Here is an 18,644-nt window from a genome sequence, read left to right as displayed (position 1 = left end):
CATTTTCGATTTTCTTATAAGAAGGAAACATAATTTTTAAAAATCTGATGATTTTAAAGCAACAGAAATACGTATTACCAAAACATCTCCTTAGTAAAATATGTTTACCTCTTTGCTTTCTTCCATATCTGACTCACTGCTGAACTCCTCAGTATTTAAGTTTTCAAAGTCAGATTCTCCAACAGCAATCGGTACCGTCACCGTGAGACTGGGGTTGTTTATAAAGGACATGTAATCACTTTCATCCACTACGTACTTTTCTACACTGCTGCCTATGCCACTAGTAGTTCCATTTCCATCCTTGAGATAATTGAGGTCTTTGCCAATTTCTATGGTGGTGTGGTTGGAAATACAGCTGTCCTTCTTGTTATTTAGATCTTCAAGAGGTTTAATTTCATCTAAAGCTTTCTGTTTTCGAACAAAGGCTTTCTGAATAAATGCACGTATTTTTCTTTTAACGAAATCGATTCCCTTCTGCATCCTTCCCACAGCAATCTGGAGATTGTTCATTTCATTATCATCATCAGTGGCAGCGAGATTGTCGGAACTGAAGGAACTCAAAAGCAAGGCCAAGAAGAGATTCAGAACCTACAACATAGCAGGAAAACAGGTGATGGAAATATTCTGTTGTCTACCTCATTTTAGCTAACAATTTTGTTAGTTCACAATAAACTATTCTGAAAACAAGGTGAATGAAATAAATACCTGACCAAGGTCAAATAATATTATTAACACTATTTCCTTTTTAGTCATTGCAAAAACATTGAAATCATTGTTACAGGAAACTTTTATATTAAACTCAAGTCCCAAAGAGATATATAGACAACTATATTTGGGGGAAAAAAAGTGAAAAAAAAAAGTTTTATTTTGATTTGCTAAAATTTTATTTTGGGATCCTACGTTTTATTTTGATCGTGTAATCTAAATTTCCTAAGACATTAATAATTTATTATGATTCTTTCCTAGATGAAAGATGATTTGAATATATTTAAATATGATTTGACTTTTGTGCCTTTGCTCTTAGATAACTTGGAAATTAGAGAAAAATTTATTTATCCCCAGATCAGAAGTCCCAGTTTTTGATTCAGAAAATCATGGTCACTATAATTATACAATGGTTGGGAATACTATAAAGAAACTGTTATTATACAATAAAATGATGTTAATATTAAATTAAGAGTTGTGGTGTTGTGTTGCCATGAATAAGGTCACCAATTTAATTTTTCTATAACTTGGGTCTTCAAAAATAGTCTCCACTGGTATGAATGAGTGAAAAGATAAGTGATGCTAACTCCGCTGTGTGCACTCAAAAAAAATAATGTACTAAGAAATCAGGAATTCCGAGGAGCATGCGACTGAGTCACATAATTCTTTTCAGGGTTTGATTGATAATGTCCATGAGTTCCTTATCATTTAAGCATACAGAACAAACGAAGAATTTAGCAGTGGAGGGAGACAAATGCAAAAAGGAAATACAGGTTGACGCTCCCTTTTCAAAGATGTTTAGGATAAGAAATGTTTCAGATTTAGGATTTAAAAATATTTACATATACAAAAAGAGATATCTCAGAGATGGAACCCAAGCCTACACATGAAATGTATTTATCTATCATATATATCTTACACATGTAGCTTGAGGGTAATTTTACACAACATTTTGAATAATTTTGTGCATAAAACAAAGTTGTGACTGTGATCCATTACAAGAAGTCAGGATGAAATTTTCCACTTGTGTCTTGTCAGCACTTGGAAAGGTTTGGATTTTGAAGCATTTTAGATTTTAGATTTTGACATTAGGGATGCTCAAGCTACAGTACAAAAAAGAAATCCTGGAGAATTTTTTTAAAGTAAAACTTCTTTGAAAAGGATGCTGCATTCTTGCTCGATTCTTATCTTTCTATCATGTTAATAAGGCTTAGACACTTTTGTCTAACTATTGTACGTTAGTGCAAAAAACCAAGGGAAAAATATGCAAGATCCAATGCGGACTATGTGTAACTTTGAAGGAATCCACTGCCACAACTGCCAATCCCTCTATCTCAGCTCCTGATAATCATCGCATGACCTGCTCTTTTACCTCTGACATGTACCAGTATAATTATGTTTTGCTGTGATTTGTCTTTGAATTTATTTTGAAGAAAAAAATGATATGCGATGAAAAATAAAATTGAATGCTAATTTTTTTTTTTTATCCACAAAAAGCTGAATTTTGGTGCCCAATTTTTTCCACATTTATTTTCCAAGGCTTATTGATGTATTTTCCTAGTCTGTTGGGAAATTTTCCTTGATAAACATCAGTGCAGCCTCCTAGAGTAAGAGCTAGTCTATCGTGCCTCTTCCACACATTTGGCAAGTCCTCTGTTTGTAAATGTCATTTACCCTCATGTTTACACGGCCTGCTACCCTTTGCCATTCTGTCCTTGTGAATTTCTTACCCGCATCTCTATCACCTTGTACTGGATTATTCTTCGTTAGTAGATTGGGAGCTCTTTTAGGTCAAAAACATGCCTTACAGCCAGGTCCTATATCAGTAGTGATACCAGATAACAATTGTAATGGTAAAACGAGCTTTTTTTCTTCAACGTTCAGTAAGTAGCAGTCCTTGGGCTAAGCATTTTACAAGGTTCATATCATTGTTTTTTTAAAATTTTATATACTTTTTTAATTTAAAAATTTTTGTTGTTGTTGAGACAGAGGCTCACTATGTTGTCCCGGGTAGAGTGTCATGGCATCACAGCTTACATCAACCTCAGACTCCTGGGTTCAAGCGATCCTCTTGCCTTAGCCTCCTCAGTACCTGGAACTAAAGGCAGATGCCATGATGTCTGGCTAGTTTTTTGTTTTTAGTAGAGACGGGGTCTCGCTTTTGTTCAGGCTGGTCTCCAACTCCTGAGCTCAAGCGATCCACCTGCTTCAGCCTCCCAAAGGGTTAGAATTATAGGCATTATTAACTAGCACCACACCTGGCTGGTTCACATAGTTCCTCATAATTACGTAAGGCAGGAGTTATTACTATTACTGTTTTATAGATGAGAAAGCAGGCTTCTATGTCGCTTAAGTTCCTTGTCCCAGATCACAGTTGTTTGTATTTTGAAAGTCTAATTCTAATGTCTTTACTCTAAAGTGCTATGTTTGCAGAATGGATAAGAAAATAGTATTCCATGTTCACTCTTACTGATATTTCCTTTCTTGGAACTCCTACCATACTTAGAGTCAGTGTCATAAAGTTTACCATTATTTTCTAGTTGTTTATATGATATTTCATGAATTGATAACTTAAATCAATGTTATTCTATTATCACAAAGAAAAATATTCTCTGAACATGTTACTTTTCTTTCTCATAAATTCAGTGAATTTTTTTAAGCAGCCAATCTCCATGTGGTGGTGCTGTGCTAAAATTTTTCTTACAAATACTTGTTTCCCTTTGTTCCACAAATTACTTGACATAACAGAGTAGCACAACTTTTCGAATTAGAGAGCTGAGTACGATTGAGCTCCTGGCACTTACTAACTGTATGATTCTAGATAAGTAGCATAACCTCAGTTTCCTTGTCTATAAAATAAACATAATTTTCTGGTGCTTTCCGGTGCCTAGCTCACAAGGACTCAATCAAAGAATCCATGTGGCTCTCAGCACAGGCCCTGGCACAACCTGAACACTTGAGAAAATTTAGCTGTTATTGTTATCACTGTTACCATTATTCAACCTACCCTTCACAACATGATTCTTCTATTTACCTTATTTCCCTAAAAATACTAATGTGAGTCAAATTAATGTCTTTGGCTGGACCTTCTCTGCTGCCAAAAGGTATGGACACAACAGCCAGCCCATGATGTTGGCATAATCAAAGGCAACTTGAAGAAAAAGAGTAGAGCCAGTTCACTTAGGGACAGAACTCTTAAATCCTGTTTCATAAATGTGCTAGTTCATCAACTCTTATCTCTCAAATTAGTCTCTTGGAATGGAAATGTTACCATAGTTTTCACATTGGGCTCAAGATTAAAATATATTGTATATATTAATAGTTTCTCCATCCTGATTCCCCAGTCATGGGAGGAACCCCTCACATCCTTCCTGTGTGCTATTGTCTGACCCCTACTTGGAGAAAGAGAAGACTGTGTCTGCTACTTCTAGATCTAGCTGACTTCAAAAAGTTGTATTCTTTTTCTGCAGAAGAAAGTTGCACCTGCCTCAAGCCTGTCAAAGAATCCCTAGCCACAATGTGAGGAAACCGAGAATGGCTCATAAAAATCCTGGCTTGGGGAAGAGCAGTCTGTGGCTCTGCCTCTGTCTTGCCTGTGGGATTGGTCAGGCAGTCACATCTATTGTGACTATTACATGGATTGTGGTGGAGCCCCAGATGGTAGCCTATGTGTGTTGGGAGGAAGTTATACTGGCTTGCTTTGGGGATACTTTTCCCTTCTTCCAGAGAGAATGGGAAACAAGCATTGTAGAAGACAGTGAAATCAAGTTTATTCAGTCTTACTTAAGCAAATGCAATATTAATACGGTGTCTTAATAGTGGTAGTTATTACTACTTTAGCCACTCAGGAGATATACTCAGATCCTCACAAAGAGGAGAATGTTTTTAACTCATAGTTATAGTCAAAAAAAAGAAGAACTTTTATGTTTTTCTCTTAAAGTTTCAGAATATACATGTATGCCAATAGATAGAAATGATTATTTTATGATCAATATCTTTTTATGCATGTGAAGTTATCTAAATTAATAGTGAATGCCATCCATAGGTGCAGGTACTACTTGGTACTTCCTGACATTCTTTTTTCAACATGAATTCTCTGTAAAATTATATATTATTACTGCAATGTATTTATTTCAGTAAGCTAATAGATGATACATATTAGGCTGAGTTTCTTCCTCTTTAAATTTCCTCTGCATTCTCCTAATATATAAATTTTACCAAAATGTCACTTACTGATTGTTACTTTCCTGATAAAAATCCATCTGTAGCTTTGAATTGCTGAAAGAAAAATCCATTTTATTATGCACAGATTTTTCATAAATTAAACTCTACATAATCTAGTCCCAAACTTACTTTTGACTACTCCCATTCTGAATTCTCTGTTATAGTCTGACCATTCACTGTTGTCATAAAGGATTATGTTCTCTGCTTTTTCTTCTTTTCTTCCAATGTTTGCCAATATATATCAGAAATGAAATCAAATCTATAACCCAATCTATAATCATTCTTTGTTTCTGTTTATTGTAATCTTATGACCCTTCTTTTCTATGTAATTTCATAATTTTCTGAAAACAAATATTTTAAAATTGTATTGGGGAGTCTGGTGGCTCTAAAATACAGTAGAATTTTCACAGCTGACAACCCCCCTAGATTGACCACCTCCTTAAGTTGACCTAATTTTCACAAATTAGACATGCATCACGTGTGCATATCAGTACAGTAGGCTCAGTTCCTTATATTGGCCTCCTCTCTATATTGACCAGTTTGTTACAATCCCTTGGGTGATCAACTTACAGAGGTTCTAACTATATGTCTACATGGCTTATGCCTATAATCCTAGAACTTTCAGAGGCCAAAGCAGGAGGATCACTTGGGGCCAGGAGTTTGAGACCAGCCTGACCAAAAACAAGACCCTGTCCCTATTAAAAAAAAAAAAAATAGAAAAATTACCTGGGCAATGTGGCCCACACCTGTAGTCCAGCTACTCAAGAGGCTGAGGTAGAAGGTTGCTCAAGCCCTGGAATTTGAGGTTGCAGTGAGCTATAGTCACATCATTGCACTGTAGCCCAAGTGAAAGAGTGAGACCTTGTCTCAAAATCAGATAAAATAGACTACATGTAGAAGCTCATGCCTGTAATCCTAGCCCTCTTGGAGGCTGAAGTAGCTGGATTGCTTGAGCTCAGGAGTTCAAGATCAGTCTAAGCAAGAGTGAGAAGCTGTCACTACTAAAAATATAAAAATTAGCCAGGTTACATAGCAGACACCCGTAGTCCTAACTACTTCGGAGGCTAAGGCAGGAGGATCACTTAAGCCTAAGAGTTTAAGGTTGTTACTGTGAGCTATGATTATGCCATGGCACTCTATCCAGGGTGACAGAGTGAGACTCCGTCTAAAATAACAATAATAGTAATAAATAAACATAAATAATACTCTTCCTTTTAGAAAGTAGAACCTAAACTTTGCTTAGTGTCTAGCTTCTAATAAATAGAATATGGCAGAGAGAGGGAAGGAGGTAGGGGGGCAGGGCCTTGGTGCATGCCACACCTTCTGAGGGCAAGACATGATTGCAAGAGGGACTTTACCTAACAAATGCAATCAGTGTAACCTGGCTTATTGTACCCTCAATGAATCCCCAACAATTAAAAAAAAAAAAAAAGAATATGGCAGAGATGATGGAGTAAGATTAGAGTATAAAGAAGACTTTGTTCTTGCCTTCTCTCTTATATCATGTGTTCTCTTATATCATGAAGGAGCCAGCTGCCATAGCGTGAGGATATTCAACAGCCCTGAGAAGAGGCACAGTAGAGAAAAACTGAGATGTTCAACCAACCGCCAAAATAACTGAGACCTCTTGCCAATAATCCTGAGATTGAGCCTTCTAGAAGCTGGTCCTCCAGCCCTATAGTCAAGATAACTATAGCTCAGCCAACATCTTGACAGGAACTTCATGACTGACTCTGAACCAGGACCACCTAGTTACTCCCAAATTCTCAACCCACAGAAACTACAAAATGATCAGTGCCTGTGGTTTTAAGCTATTGTCCATATTTTTGGATTGTACACTACTCATATTTCTTGCTATTTCAAAAATCAATCAGAACTATCTAAGGCCGTGGTTCTCAACCTTCCTAATGCCGTGACCCTTTAATACAGTTCCTCATGTTGTGGTGACCTCCAACCATAAAATTATTTTCATTGCCAGTAGCGATTGGGGGTTACCACAACATGAGGAACTATATTAAAGGATCGTGGCATTAGGAAGCTTGAGAACCACTGATCTAAGGTAATGCATGGGAGGCTGAAATCTAGCAATGAATAGAAATAAAATGATAATATTTTGCCTTTTTTTCCTTCTCCTTTCTTTTCCATTGGGGAATTGAGGGTTACATTCATGTTACTCTAATTTTCTTTCTATTCCACTGGTTTGGGTCCTAATGAAACAGCTCAGTACAACTACTTATACATATAAAGTATAAGAGCCTGATCCCTCTACAAAGTCTACTGCCCTTTGCTCCTCAACCACTGGGGAGCAAATTTTACTGTTCCCTGGTTGGGGATGGTCTGCTTTTCTTTCTACCAAGCTAAATCTTACATCTCAAAGATATTTTAAGTCCAAACTCTGACAGACTTTCCTGAGCAACCCTACTATTGTAAAGCAATTTCCCCGTTTTCTGAACTTGGCACTTGGTTTTCATATTTTATTCTTTTTTTTTTTTTTTTTTTGTAGAGACAGAGTCTCACTTTATGGCCCTGGGTAGAGTGCCGTGGCATCACACAGCTCACAGCAACCTCCAACTCCTGGGCTTAAGTGATTCTCTTGCCTCAGTCACCCGAGTAGCTGGGACTATAGGCGCCAGCCACAACGCCCGGCTATTTTTTTTGGTTGCAATTCAGCCGGGGCTGGGTTTGAACCCGCCACCCTCGGTATATGGGGCCGGCGCCCTACCGACTGAGCCACAGGCGCCGCTCATTGGTTTTCATATTTTTTGACATGTTTTCGATACTTTCCATGTTTAATCCTATTTGAGTACAAGTCATCTCACTGTGTCATATTTATCTTCCTTTCATCTTTCCCATGCCCCCACAACTCAGGAAAGTCATCGTGGGCATGGTTAATTCTACTAAGAGATGAAAATTAATGTTTCTTGAATCAATGTAACTGGCTAATACTGTAGTTTCTGGGCACCAAAACCCATGTGTTTTCAATGGACTGAGATTATTATTAATTTTTTAAAAATCAAATTATAGTAAATTCAAACTTGAAACATTTTCAACTGATACTACTGTTAGTTCCTATAAATAGAATGAGTGACTATGCTTGGTAACACTTCCCATACTTTACTATAAGAACTGAAAAATAAAAGCCAGAAACGTTACTCTCCATGGAAAAGAAAAAGGGATAATGAGAAAGAACAATTTCAGTTCATAAGGTATTTTAACATTTCGTGTGGATTTCAATAGTCTAAATGACATCTGGCTCTTGAAGTTAGTAATAATAGAGAATAGGAAACCACCTTGGGACATAAAAAGAAAACATACAACACATTCTTCAGCTGAACATAAACATCGTTTTTTACAGTTACATTATCTTTTGCTGAAAGTGAGGAGAATGTTTTTACTACCTACCACTAGGTTTCCAATGACCATGACCATCATGAAGACAGTAAGGCACATGGTTTGGCCAGCGACCTCCATGCAGTCCCACATGGTCTCTATCCACTCTCCACACAGCACGCGGAACACAATCAGGAAGGAGTGGAAGAAGTCGTGCATGTGCCAGCGCGGGAGCTCACAGTCACTGGAGATCTTGCAGACACATTCTTTGTAGCTCTTACCAAAGAGCTGCATGCCGACCACGGCAAAAATAAAGACAATGATGGCCAACACCAGCGTGAGATTACCCAAAGCCCCCACAGAATTGCCGATGATCTTTATTAACATATTCAGAGTTGGCCAAGATTTTGCCAACTTGAAAACTCGGAGCTGGAAACAAAAGCAAGAAGGCAGTTAATCGCCTGCATTTGTGAAGAATCAGTCATTTTATGTATAGGGAAAATCTATAATGTAACTCTCAGTGGCGGAGTGATGAATTACTTATGTGTCAAACGATTTTCTAGCAAATGTAGCAGTTACTTGATGCCATGGGGTATTTTTTTTAATTTTGAAATGGCTCACAGAGTAAATGAAATAATTATTATACAGGTCTTTAACTGGCATTTAAATAATAAAGTACACCAAAGTTTCCAGAATTCTACTTAAGCACATATAATATGTCTTTGTTTTTCTTTAAGGAACTAAGATATCTAAGATGAATAGTGGCTAATTAGCAGACATTGTTTCAGAGAAGTAGAGGCTCTCATTATTTAAAATCCCAAAGTGGATGTTTTTCAGTGTACTTAAAATAGTATGCTGAAATGAACAGGTAAAAACAATACACTTAAATTACATAAAGTACAGTATAAGCAAAAAATGAGCTAATTTCTTTCAGTCTTTAGATTGTTTTAATCTAGCTATATCTTTAGCTTGCTGTAACATTAGGCTATATTTTAAAGACCTATGATAGTAAAAAAATACTTGGTCTTGAAGCAAAATCCTTTTCAAACTTTGTGTCTTCAGTGACTTAACTAATAGTATGTAAATGACTCTCTGCACTGTGTTTGACATGTTGCTCGGATTAGCTAACGGAGCACACTAAAGTATCATTTACAGTTAAATAGCAGCAGCATTTTATTTCTGATGCTTCAATAAATGTCAGGCTGAGAGCGTGACATTTAATGGCATCAAAGTGACCCAAAGGAACAAATACATGCACCAAAATGTTTAATTTAGTCCCACAAAATCATTTATGCAAAATAGCCTGACATACTAAGCAAGATAGTAATGATATTGTGCTTCCTATTTCCCTAAATTGAATATCACCTTATCACAAAGGTTTACTGAATATTATTTTAAAGTAGCTACACACATTACTTATTTTATCGTTTCTAATTTTTGTGTTTCTTTTTTTGTATACGTCTAGCTTCAAATTAGATCCATAAATATCCTTGAGGACCAGGGAGAGAAGCTATAATTCTAAGGCTCTCCACTCCAGTGTGAACTTTGGAAGTGGCAAGGAAATCCTCCACAGTTATCAGACAAATCACCACTAATATAAATCACCTACAGGAATCTGTCTTTGGTAACTATGTACAACTTCTACCATTTGAAAATAAATCACAGAAAGTTAGAATCAACTCAGGTAATAGCATATTTAAACATACCAAACTTTCAGTGGAAATGTATTAAGTAATATTTTGTCTCTTAATTTTAAAATTCAAAAATTCATGAAATATAATGATCAAATGAATGGCATTTTCTTTAAAATTAACAAAATATGATACCAGCAACTCTTTCAAAGAGCAAAGCTGGTGACTTTCTGATTTGGCTGAAGGAAATGTATGGGGAGCTCTGTTACTTATTTTCCTCACTCATACACTCTCCCCTGTTCCAAGTCTTGACTCTTAAGGGGACAGGCTGGACAGTGAGTAATTCTACAATTCCAGAGTGCCCAGTAGAAAGGGGGTCCATCCAAGTCCCAAGGAAGCCTAATAAATAGTTTTGCAAACTCTAGATAAGTGATACTTGACTGTGGTGTTGTTTAGTTGTAATTTGAGTCATCCAGGATTCCTTATTCTTCTCTCTCCATATCTCTGCTATTCAAACACTAAGGAGAGAAATGTTGACTGTTCATTTGAATGAACTGAATCTATCCATTAAAGATATGATGATGAAGAAACTACCAATTGGTGATAGGGAAATCCAGTTGTTTTAGAAATGAATTCTAATAATAATATAATTATGAGAAATCATATAATTGTGATTAGATAAGAATGATGACTAATTAATTATAAAATTAAATGTTATGGACACTCCCAGTTAATTTACCAGCCGGAATGATCGAAGAACTGACAATCCTTCCACGTTTGCCAAACCAAGTTCCATTAAACTGAGGCTCACAATAAAACCATCAAAAATATTCCAGCCTTCTTGAAAGTAATAATATGGATCCATGGCAATTATCTTGAGAAACATTTCTGCTGTGAAGATCCCAGTGAAAACCTAAGTGAGAAAGGGAGTTCATTACATGAGTGAATACTTTTGCAGCATGAATAATCGTTGAGCAATTTAATTTATTCCCAAAAAGTAAAAATTAAATGTTGAATTCTAAAGATTTGATATTACGGTAAATAAAATATATAAATTCATTGTTTAGTTCTAATATTTGTTTTGCAGATATACTAGAATTTTCTAGAAATACAAAAGTTCTCACAATTAAGTTCATGAACTCATCCTAGAAGAAGTGCTACACACCTTATTGCTGAATATCATGACCACATTTCAAGTATTCCCCCTGGGAAGCTATGCACAGACATCGTGTGAGGTCTGCCAATGAAGTGTGTGAACTGGCCACCATATGCTTACACTGTCGTCACTGTGCAGACAACTCAGTAACGTTTTATAACCTTGGTATTATCCATGTCTCATAGCAGTGTTCCTGTTGGTGTAGTGGTGTCTTGCTGAATGGTGTTCATTATTGTTGCTGCCTCTTTTTGTGTGACATACAACAACAGTTCTGATGGCCATTCCAGAAAAAGAGGGCCAAAATTGCTTTAGAGAGTACACTAGCCACTGGTGTTAGTGCATAGCTTCCCAGGGGAGTACCTCGAAGATGACCATACTGTTTTTTCAGCATGAAGTACGTAGCACTTTTTCTAGAATGAGTTCACAAAATTTAATTGTCAGAACTTGTATGAATGTTGGTAAAATAGACATTTTTATCACATTTTAACTTTTATGCATTTTATTTTTGTTATTATCTCTATTACACTTGATAAAACATCCAGTGGCAAATTGAACGGAAATGGCAAAAAAAAAAAAATTTTGTTAATTTTTAGGGACAAAGATTCAATTTTTTTTAGGTTTAAGAAATCAGTATTTCTTTTTTCTTTTCTTTTTTTTATTAATTTTAAATCATAGCTGTGTACATTAACGCGATCATGGGGCACCATACATTGGTTTTATAAACAGTTTGACACATTTACATCACACTGGTTAATATAGCCTTCCTGGCATTTTCTTAGTTATTGTGTTAAGACAGTTACATTCTACATTTACTAAGTTTCACATGTACCTTTGTAAGATGCATCGCTGGTGTAATCCCACCTATCACCTTCCCTCCGCCCATCCTTCCCCCTCCCTCCCCTCCCTCTCCCCATTCCCCAAATTCTTAGGTTATAACTGGGTTATAGCTTTCATATGAAAGCCATAAATTAGTTTCATAGTAGGGCTGAGTACATTGGATACTTTTTCTTCCATTCTTGAGATACTTTACTAAGAAGAATATGTTCCAGCTCCATCCATGTAAACATGAAAGAGGTAAAGTCTCCATCTTTCTTTAAGGCTGCATAATATTCCATGGTGTACATATACCACAATTTATTAATCCATTCATGGATCGATGGGCACTTGGGCTTTTTCCATGACTTAGCAATTGTGAATTGGATGTTATCTCAAGGTAGTTTTGATTTGCATTTCTCTGATGACTAAAGATGATGAGCATTTTTTCATATGTCTGTAGGCCGTACACCTGTCTTCTTCAGAGAAGTTTCTCTTCAAGTCCCTTGCCCAGCCTGCAATGGGATCACTTGTTCTTCTCTTGCTTATACGTTTGAGTTCTCTGTGGATTCTGGTTATTAAAACTTTGTTGGAGACATAACCTGCAAATATCTTCTCCCATTCTGAGGGCTGTCTGCTTGCTTTACTTACTGTGTTCTTGGCTGTGCAGAAGCTTTTTAGTTTGATCAGGTCCCAGTACTGTATTTTTGAAGCTGCTTCAATTGCCTGGGGGGTCCTCTTCATAAAATACTCACCCAGACCAATTTCTTCAAGGGTTTTCCCTGCACTCTCTTCTAGTATTTTTATAGTCGCATGTCTTAAGTTTAAATCTTTAATCCAGTGAGAGTCTATCTTAGTTAATGGTGAAATGTGTGGGTCCAGTTTCAGTCTTCTACAGGTTAGCAATCAGTATTTCAATATTTCACTGTTAAGTAAGATATTAGCTGTAGGTTTTCTTAGATGTCCTTAATCAATGTGAGAAAGTTATTTCTTAGATGTCCTTAATCAATGTGAGAAACTAGTCCTAGCTTAGAGTTTTTATCGTAAATCACTGCTGAGGTTTGTCAAGTGCTTTTTTGCGATTGTTGAAATGATCTTATGTGCTTTAATCTCCTTTATTCCTTTACAGTTAGGATAGTAAATTAATTGAACCCTTTTCAAATATAAAATGAATCTTGCTTTTCTGAGATAAACCCTGCTCACTCAAGATGTACCTTTATTTCTATTGCTGGATTTTATTAATAATATTTGCTAATGATTTTTTATTTCTATGTTTATGAGATGCACCCCTCTAATTTCTACATAAATTTCAACATTATGCCACTTTATTTATTTTTTTAATATTTTTTTTATTAAATCATAACTGTATACATTGATATGATCATGGGGCATCATACACTCACTTCATAGACCATTTGACGCATTTTCATCACAATGGTTAACATAGCCTTCCTGGCATTATCTCAGTTACTCTGCCAAAACATTTACATTCTACATTTACCAAGTTTCACAAATACCCCTGTAAGATGCACCACAGGTATGATCCCACCAATCCCCCTCCTTCCCCTCCCTTTCCCACTTCCCCCTATTGTTAGGTTGTAACTGGCTTATAGCTTTCATGTGAGAGCCCCAAATTAGTTTCATAGTAGGGCTGAGTACATTGGGTACTTTTTCTTCCATTCTTGAGATACTTTACTAAGAAGTAGCAAAGTATCCATCCACGTAAACATGAAAGAGGTTAAGTCTCCATCTTTCTTTAAGGCTGCATAATATTCCATGGTGTACATATACCACAATTTATTACTCCATTAGTGGATCGATGGGCACTTGGGCTTTTTCCATGACTTAGCAATTATGAATTGGGCTGCAATAAACATTCTGGTACAAATATCTTTGTTATGTTGTGATTTTTGGTCTTCTGGGTATATGCCCAGCAGAGGAATTACAGGATTGAATGGCAGATCTATTTTTAGATCTCTGAGTGTTCTCCATATCTCTTTCCAAAAGGAATGTATTAATTTGCATTCCCACCAGCAGTGCAGAAGTGTTCCCTTTTCTCCACATCCACGCCAACATCTCTGGTCTTGAGATTTTGTGATATAGGCTAGTCTCCCTGGAGTTAGATGATATCTCAAAGTAGTTTTGATTTGCATTTCTCTGATGATTAAAGATGATGAGCATTTTTTCATATGTCTGAAGGCCGTGCACCTGTCTTCTTCAGAGAAGTTTCTCTTCAAATCCCTTGCCCAGCCTGTGATGGGATCCCTTGTTTTTTTCTTGCTGATGCGTTTGAGTTCTCTGTGGATTCTGGTTATTAAACCTTTGTCAGAGATATACCCTGCAAATATCTTCTCTCATTCTGAGGGCTGTTTGCTTGCTTTACTTACTGTGTTCTTGGCTGTGCAGAAGCTTTTTAGTTTGATCAAGTCCCAGTGGTGTATTTTTGAAGCTGCTTCAATTGCCCGGGGGGGTCCTCCTCACAAAATACTCACCCAGACCAATTTCTTCAAGGGTTTTCCCTGCACTCTTCTCTAGTATTTTTATAGTTTCATGTCCTAAGTTTAAATCTTTAATCCAATGAGAGTCTATCTTAGTTAATGGTGAAAGGTGTGGGTCCAATTTCAGTCTTCTACAGGTTGCCAGCCAGTTCACCCAGCACCATTTGTTAAATAGAGAATGTTTTTCCCCACTGAATGTTTTTTTTGTTTTGTTTTGTTTTTTTATTGTTGGGGATTCATTGAGGGTACAATAAGCCAGGCCTACTGAATGTTTTTAATTGGCTTGTCAAAGATCAAATAACGGTAAGTAGCTGGATTCATCTCTTGGTTCTCTATTCTGTTCCAGATATCTACTTCTCTGTTTTTGTGCCAATACCATGTTGTTTTGATCACTATCGATTTGTAGTAAAGTCTGAGGTCTGGTAGTGTGATTCCTCCTGTTTTGTTGTTATTTCTGAGTAATGTCTTGGCTATTCGAGGTTTTTTCTGATTCCACATAAAATGAAGTATTGTTTTTTTCAAGATCTTTAAAATATGACAACGGAGCTTTAATAGGGAGTGCGTTGAAATTATATATTGCTTTGGGTAGTATGGACATTTTAATAATGTTGATTCTTCCCAGCCATGAGCATGGTATGTTTTTCCATTTGTTAACATTTTCAGCTATTTCTTTTCTTAGAGTTTCATAGTTCTCTTTATAGAGATCTTTCACGTCTTTTGTTAGGTAAATCCGAAAATATTTCATCTTCTTTGGCACTACTGTGAATGGGATAGAGCCCTTAACTGCTTTTTCAACTTGCCTGTTGTTGGTGTATATAAAGGCTACGGATTTATGGATGTTGATTTTGTAACCTGAGACGCTGCTGTATTCCTTGATCACTTCTAGGAGTTTTGTAGTAGAGTCCCTAGTGTTTTCCAGATACACAATCATATCATCTGCGAAGAGCGAAAGTTTGATCTCTTCTGACCCTATATGGATACCCCTGATCGCCTTTTCTTCCCTAATTGCAGTGGCTAAAACTTCCATTACAATGTTGAAAAGCAATGGAGACAATGGACAGCCTTGTCTGGTTCCTGATCTGAGTGGAAATGATTCCAATTTAACTCCATTCAATGTGATATTGGCTGTGGGTTTGCTGTAGATGGCCTCTATCAGTTTAAGAAAAGTCCCTTCTAGACCAATTTTCTTGAGTGTTCTGATCATAAAGGGATGCTGGATCTTGTTGAATATTTTTGCATCTATATTCATTAGTGATATTGGTCTGTAATTTTCTTTTCTTGTTGGGTCTTTTCCTGGTTTGGGGATCAGGGTGATGTTTGCTTCATAGAACATGTTGGGTAGTCTTCCTTCTTTTTCTACCTTTTGGAACAGGTTGAGTAATATAGGTACTAATTCCTCTTTAAAGGTTTGATAGAATTCTGACATGAAACCATCTGGTCCTGGGCTTTTCTTTTTAGGGAGGTTTTGTATAGTTGATGCTATTTCTGAACTTGATATGGGTCTGTTCAACATTTCCACTTGATTCTGGCTAAGTCTTGGAAGGTGGCACGCTTCCAAGTATTGGTCAATTTCCTTCAGATTTTCATATTTCTGAGAATAAAGTTTCTTGTAGTATTCATTAAGGATTTTTTGGATTTCTGACGAGTCTGTTGTTATTTCTTCTTTGTAGTTTCTGATTGATGATATTAGGGATTTTACTCTTTTTTTTCTGATTAGGTTGGCCAGAGGTTTATCTATTTTATTGACCTTTTCAAAAAACCAGCTTTTTGATTTATTGATCTGTTGTATTATTCTTTTGTTTTCAATTTCATTTAATTCTGCTCTAATTTTGGTTATTTCTTTTCTTCTAGTGGGTTTGAGGTTGGAATGTTCTTCCTTTTCCAGTTGCTTGAGATGTCCCATTAAGTTGTTAACTTCCTCTCTTTCTGTTCTCTTGAGGAAAGCTTGCGGTGCTATAAATTTCCCTCTTAGAATTGCCTTTGCGGTGTCCCAGAGGTTCTAATAGTTTGTGTCTTCATTGTCGTTTTGTTCCAAAAAAATTGGCGATTTCTTTCTTAATCTCATCTCTGACCCAGCTATCATTCAGCATAAGGTTATTTAACTTCCATGTTTTTGTATGAGTATGCAGATTCCTGTTGTTACTCAATTCAAGTTTTATTCCATGATGGTCCAAGAAGATGCAAGGAATAATTTCTATTCCTTTAAATTTACTGAGGTTAGACTTGTGACCTAAAATGTGGTCAGTTTTGGAGTAAGTTCCATGGGCTGATGAGAAGTATGTGTATTCAGTTTTGTTGGGATGAAATGTTCTGTAGATGTCTGCTAAATCTAAATATTGGATGGTTAGGTTTAAATCTAAGATTTCTTTGCTCAGCTTCTTGCTGGAGGATCGATCCAATACTGCCAAAGGAGTGTTGAAATCTCCGACGATTATGGAGCTGGAGGAAATCAAGTTACTCATGTCTGTTAGAGTTTCTCTTATAAATTGAGGTGCATTCTGGTTGGGTGCATAGATATTAATAATTGAGATCTCATCATATTGAGTATTACCCTTAACAAATATGAAGTGACCATTCTTGTCCTTCCTTACTTTTGATGGTTTAAAGCCTACTGTATCTGCAAATAAAATTGTAACACCTGCTTTTTTCTGATTACCATTTGCCTGAAATATGGATGACCATCCTTTCACCCTGAGTCTGTATTTGTCTTTTAAGTTAAGATGTGACTCTTGTATGCAACAAATATCTGGCTTGAGTTTTTGTATCCAGTCAGCTAACCTATGCCTCTTTGGAGGACAGTTTAAGCCATTCACATTAATGGAGAGTATTGATAAGTCTGGTGGAATTTTGGGTATCGAGTTTTTCAAAGGTCCAGTGGACATTTTTAATCCTTTCACCAGTGTGGAAGTTGGAGTTTGATCCGAAGTTTCTGAGTGAGTTTACTTTTGTGGTATAGGATTGGGTTGGTCATTGTGGAGGATAGGTCTGAGAATATCCTGAAGAGCTGGTTTACTTATGGCAAATTTTTTCAATGTATGAATGTCATTCAAGTATTTAATTTCTCCATCATAAATGAAACTCAGTTTAGCTAGATACAAGATCCTGGGTTGAAAGTTATTTTGCTTTAGGAGATTAAAAGTTGATGACCACCCTCCTCTGGCTTGAAAAGTTTCAGCAGAGAGATCTGCAGTTATTCTAATATTCTTTCCTTTGTACATAATGGTTTTCTTTCACCGGGCTGCTTTGAGAATCTTCTCCTTCATATTAACTTTAGTGAAGCTAATTATGATATGCCTGGGGGATGACTTATTGGGGTTGAGTCGTGCTGGGGTTCTGAAGCTGTCTGCTATCTGAATTTCAGATTCTCTAGGCATGTCTGGAAAATTTTCTTTCATAATTTCATGCAGAAGGGCCTCTGTGCCCATCGAGGCCACTTAATTGTTCTGAGAAATCCCAATTATTCATATATTGATTTTCTTCTAATTATCCCAGAGTTCTTTGAGTGAATGATCCCTTTTTTCTCTCCATTTCTCTTCCTCTTTGAGAGATTGGGAGCATTTGAAGACTTTATCTTCAATGTCAGAAATCCTTTCTTCTGCTTGCTCCATTCTTTTGCTGAGGGATTCTACTGTATTTTTCATATCTTTGAGGGCTGTAAATTCTTGCTTCAGTGTGTCTAAGTCTTTGGTGGTTTTGTCTTTAAATTCTTGAGACAACTTTTGAATTTCTCCGCAAATTCCTAATTCCATTTTATTAATCTTGTCTGCAATCCAAATTCTGAATTCGATTTCTGACATCTCAGCCAGTTGTTTATGAATGGGATCTTCAATTACATCTGCCATATCTTTTCTTGGGGGGGTTGATCTATTCTGGTTATTCATGTTACCAGAGTTTTTCCGCTGATTCCGCCCCATGGTTATTTTACTCCCTTTGATTTTTCCCTTGGGGCTTTATCGAGGGCCCGTACAGTGTTGTGGCCTGAGAAACTGGGGCCCTGTCTTATGTGGTGGGGAGAAGTGGTTCTGTCTTGTTTTCAGCTGGTTTCTGTTCGATCCTATTGTAACATTTACTCTGGCTTGAAGTCTCAGCTGTGTGGAAAAACCAGCAATTAAGTCACCCCGCCCGCCCACCTCTGGCACCAATTTGAAAAGGAAAAGGAAAATCAAACCTTCCTACAACCGCATACCCAGGGCACCGCCTGAAAAGTCCTCAGTCTATTAGTTCAGTTCAAAAGGTCCAAATCGATTGTCTCAATCGGCACCTGTCTCGAGTGGGAGAGTTCAAGAG

General features: G+C 36.7%; 1 protein-coding gene across 3 annotated transcripts in view; it reads right to left on the bottom strand.

Annotated features, from left to right (window-relative positions):
• Positions 1-18,644, bottom strand: part of LOC128590433 (sodium channel protein type 2 subunit alpha) — a 154,797-nt gene that overhangs the window by 43,097 nt on the left and 93,056 nt on the right. For all 3 annotated transcript variants that reach the window (XM_053597749.1, XM_053597748.1, XM_053597750.1), the window contains exons 15-17: positions 10,630-10,803; positions 8,332-8,688; positions 109-588 (exon numbers count right to left, since the gene is read on the bottom strand). In XM_053597749.1, coding sequence (XP_053453724.1) covers positions 109-588; positions 8,332-8,688; positions 10,630-10,803 — 1,011 coding nt within the window. The remainder of the gene's footprint in view (positions 1-108; positions 589-8,331; positions 8,689-10,629; positions 10,804-18,644) is intronic.

The sequence above is a fragment of the Nycticebus coucang genome, chromosome 7 (genome assembly GCF_027406575.1).
Source record: "Nycticebus coucang isolate mNycCou1 chromosome 7, mNycCou1.pri, whole genome shotgun sequence".
Lineage (NCBI taxonomy): Eukaryota > Metazoa > Chordata > Mammalia > Primates > Lorisidae > Nycticebus > Nycticebus coucang.
The sequence above is the reverse complement of the archived record's forward strand: the minus strand, read 5'-3'. Positions and strand labels throughout refer to the sequence as shown.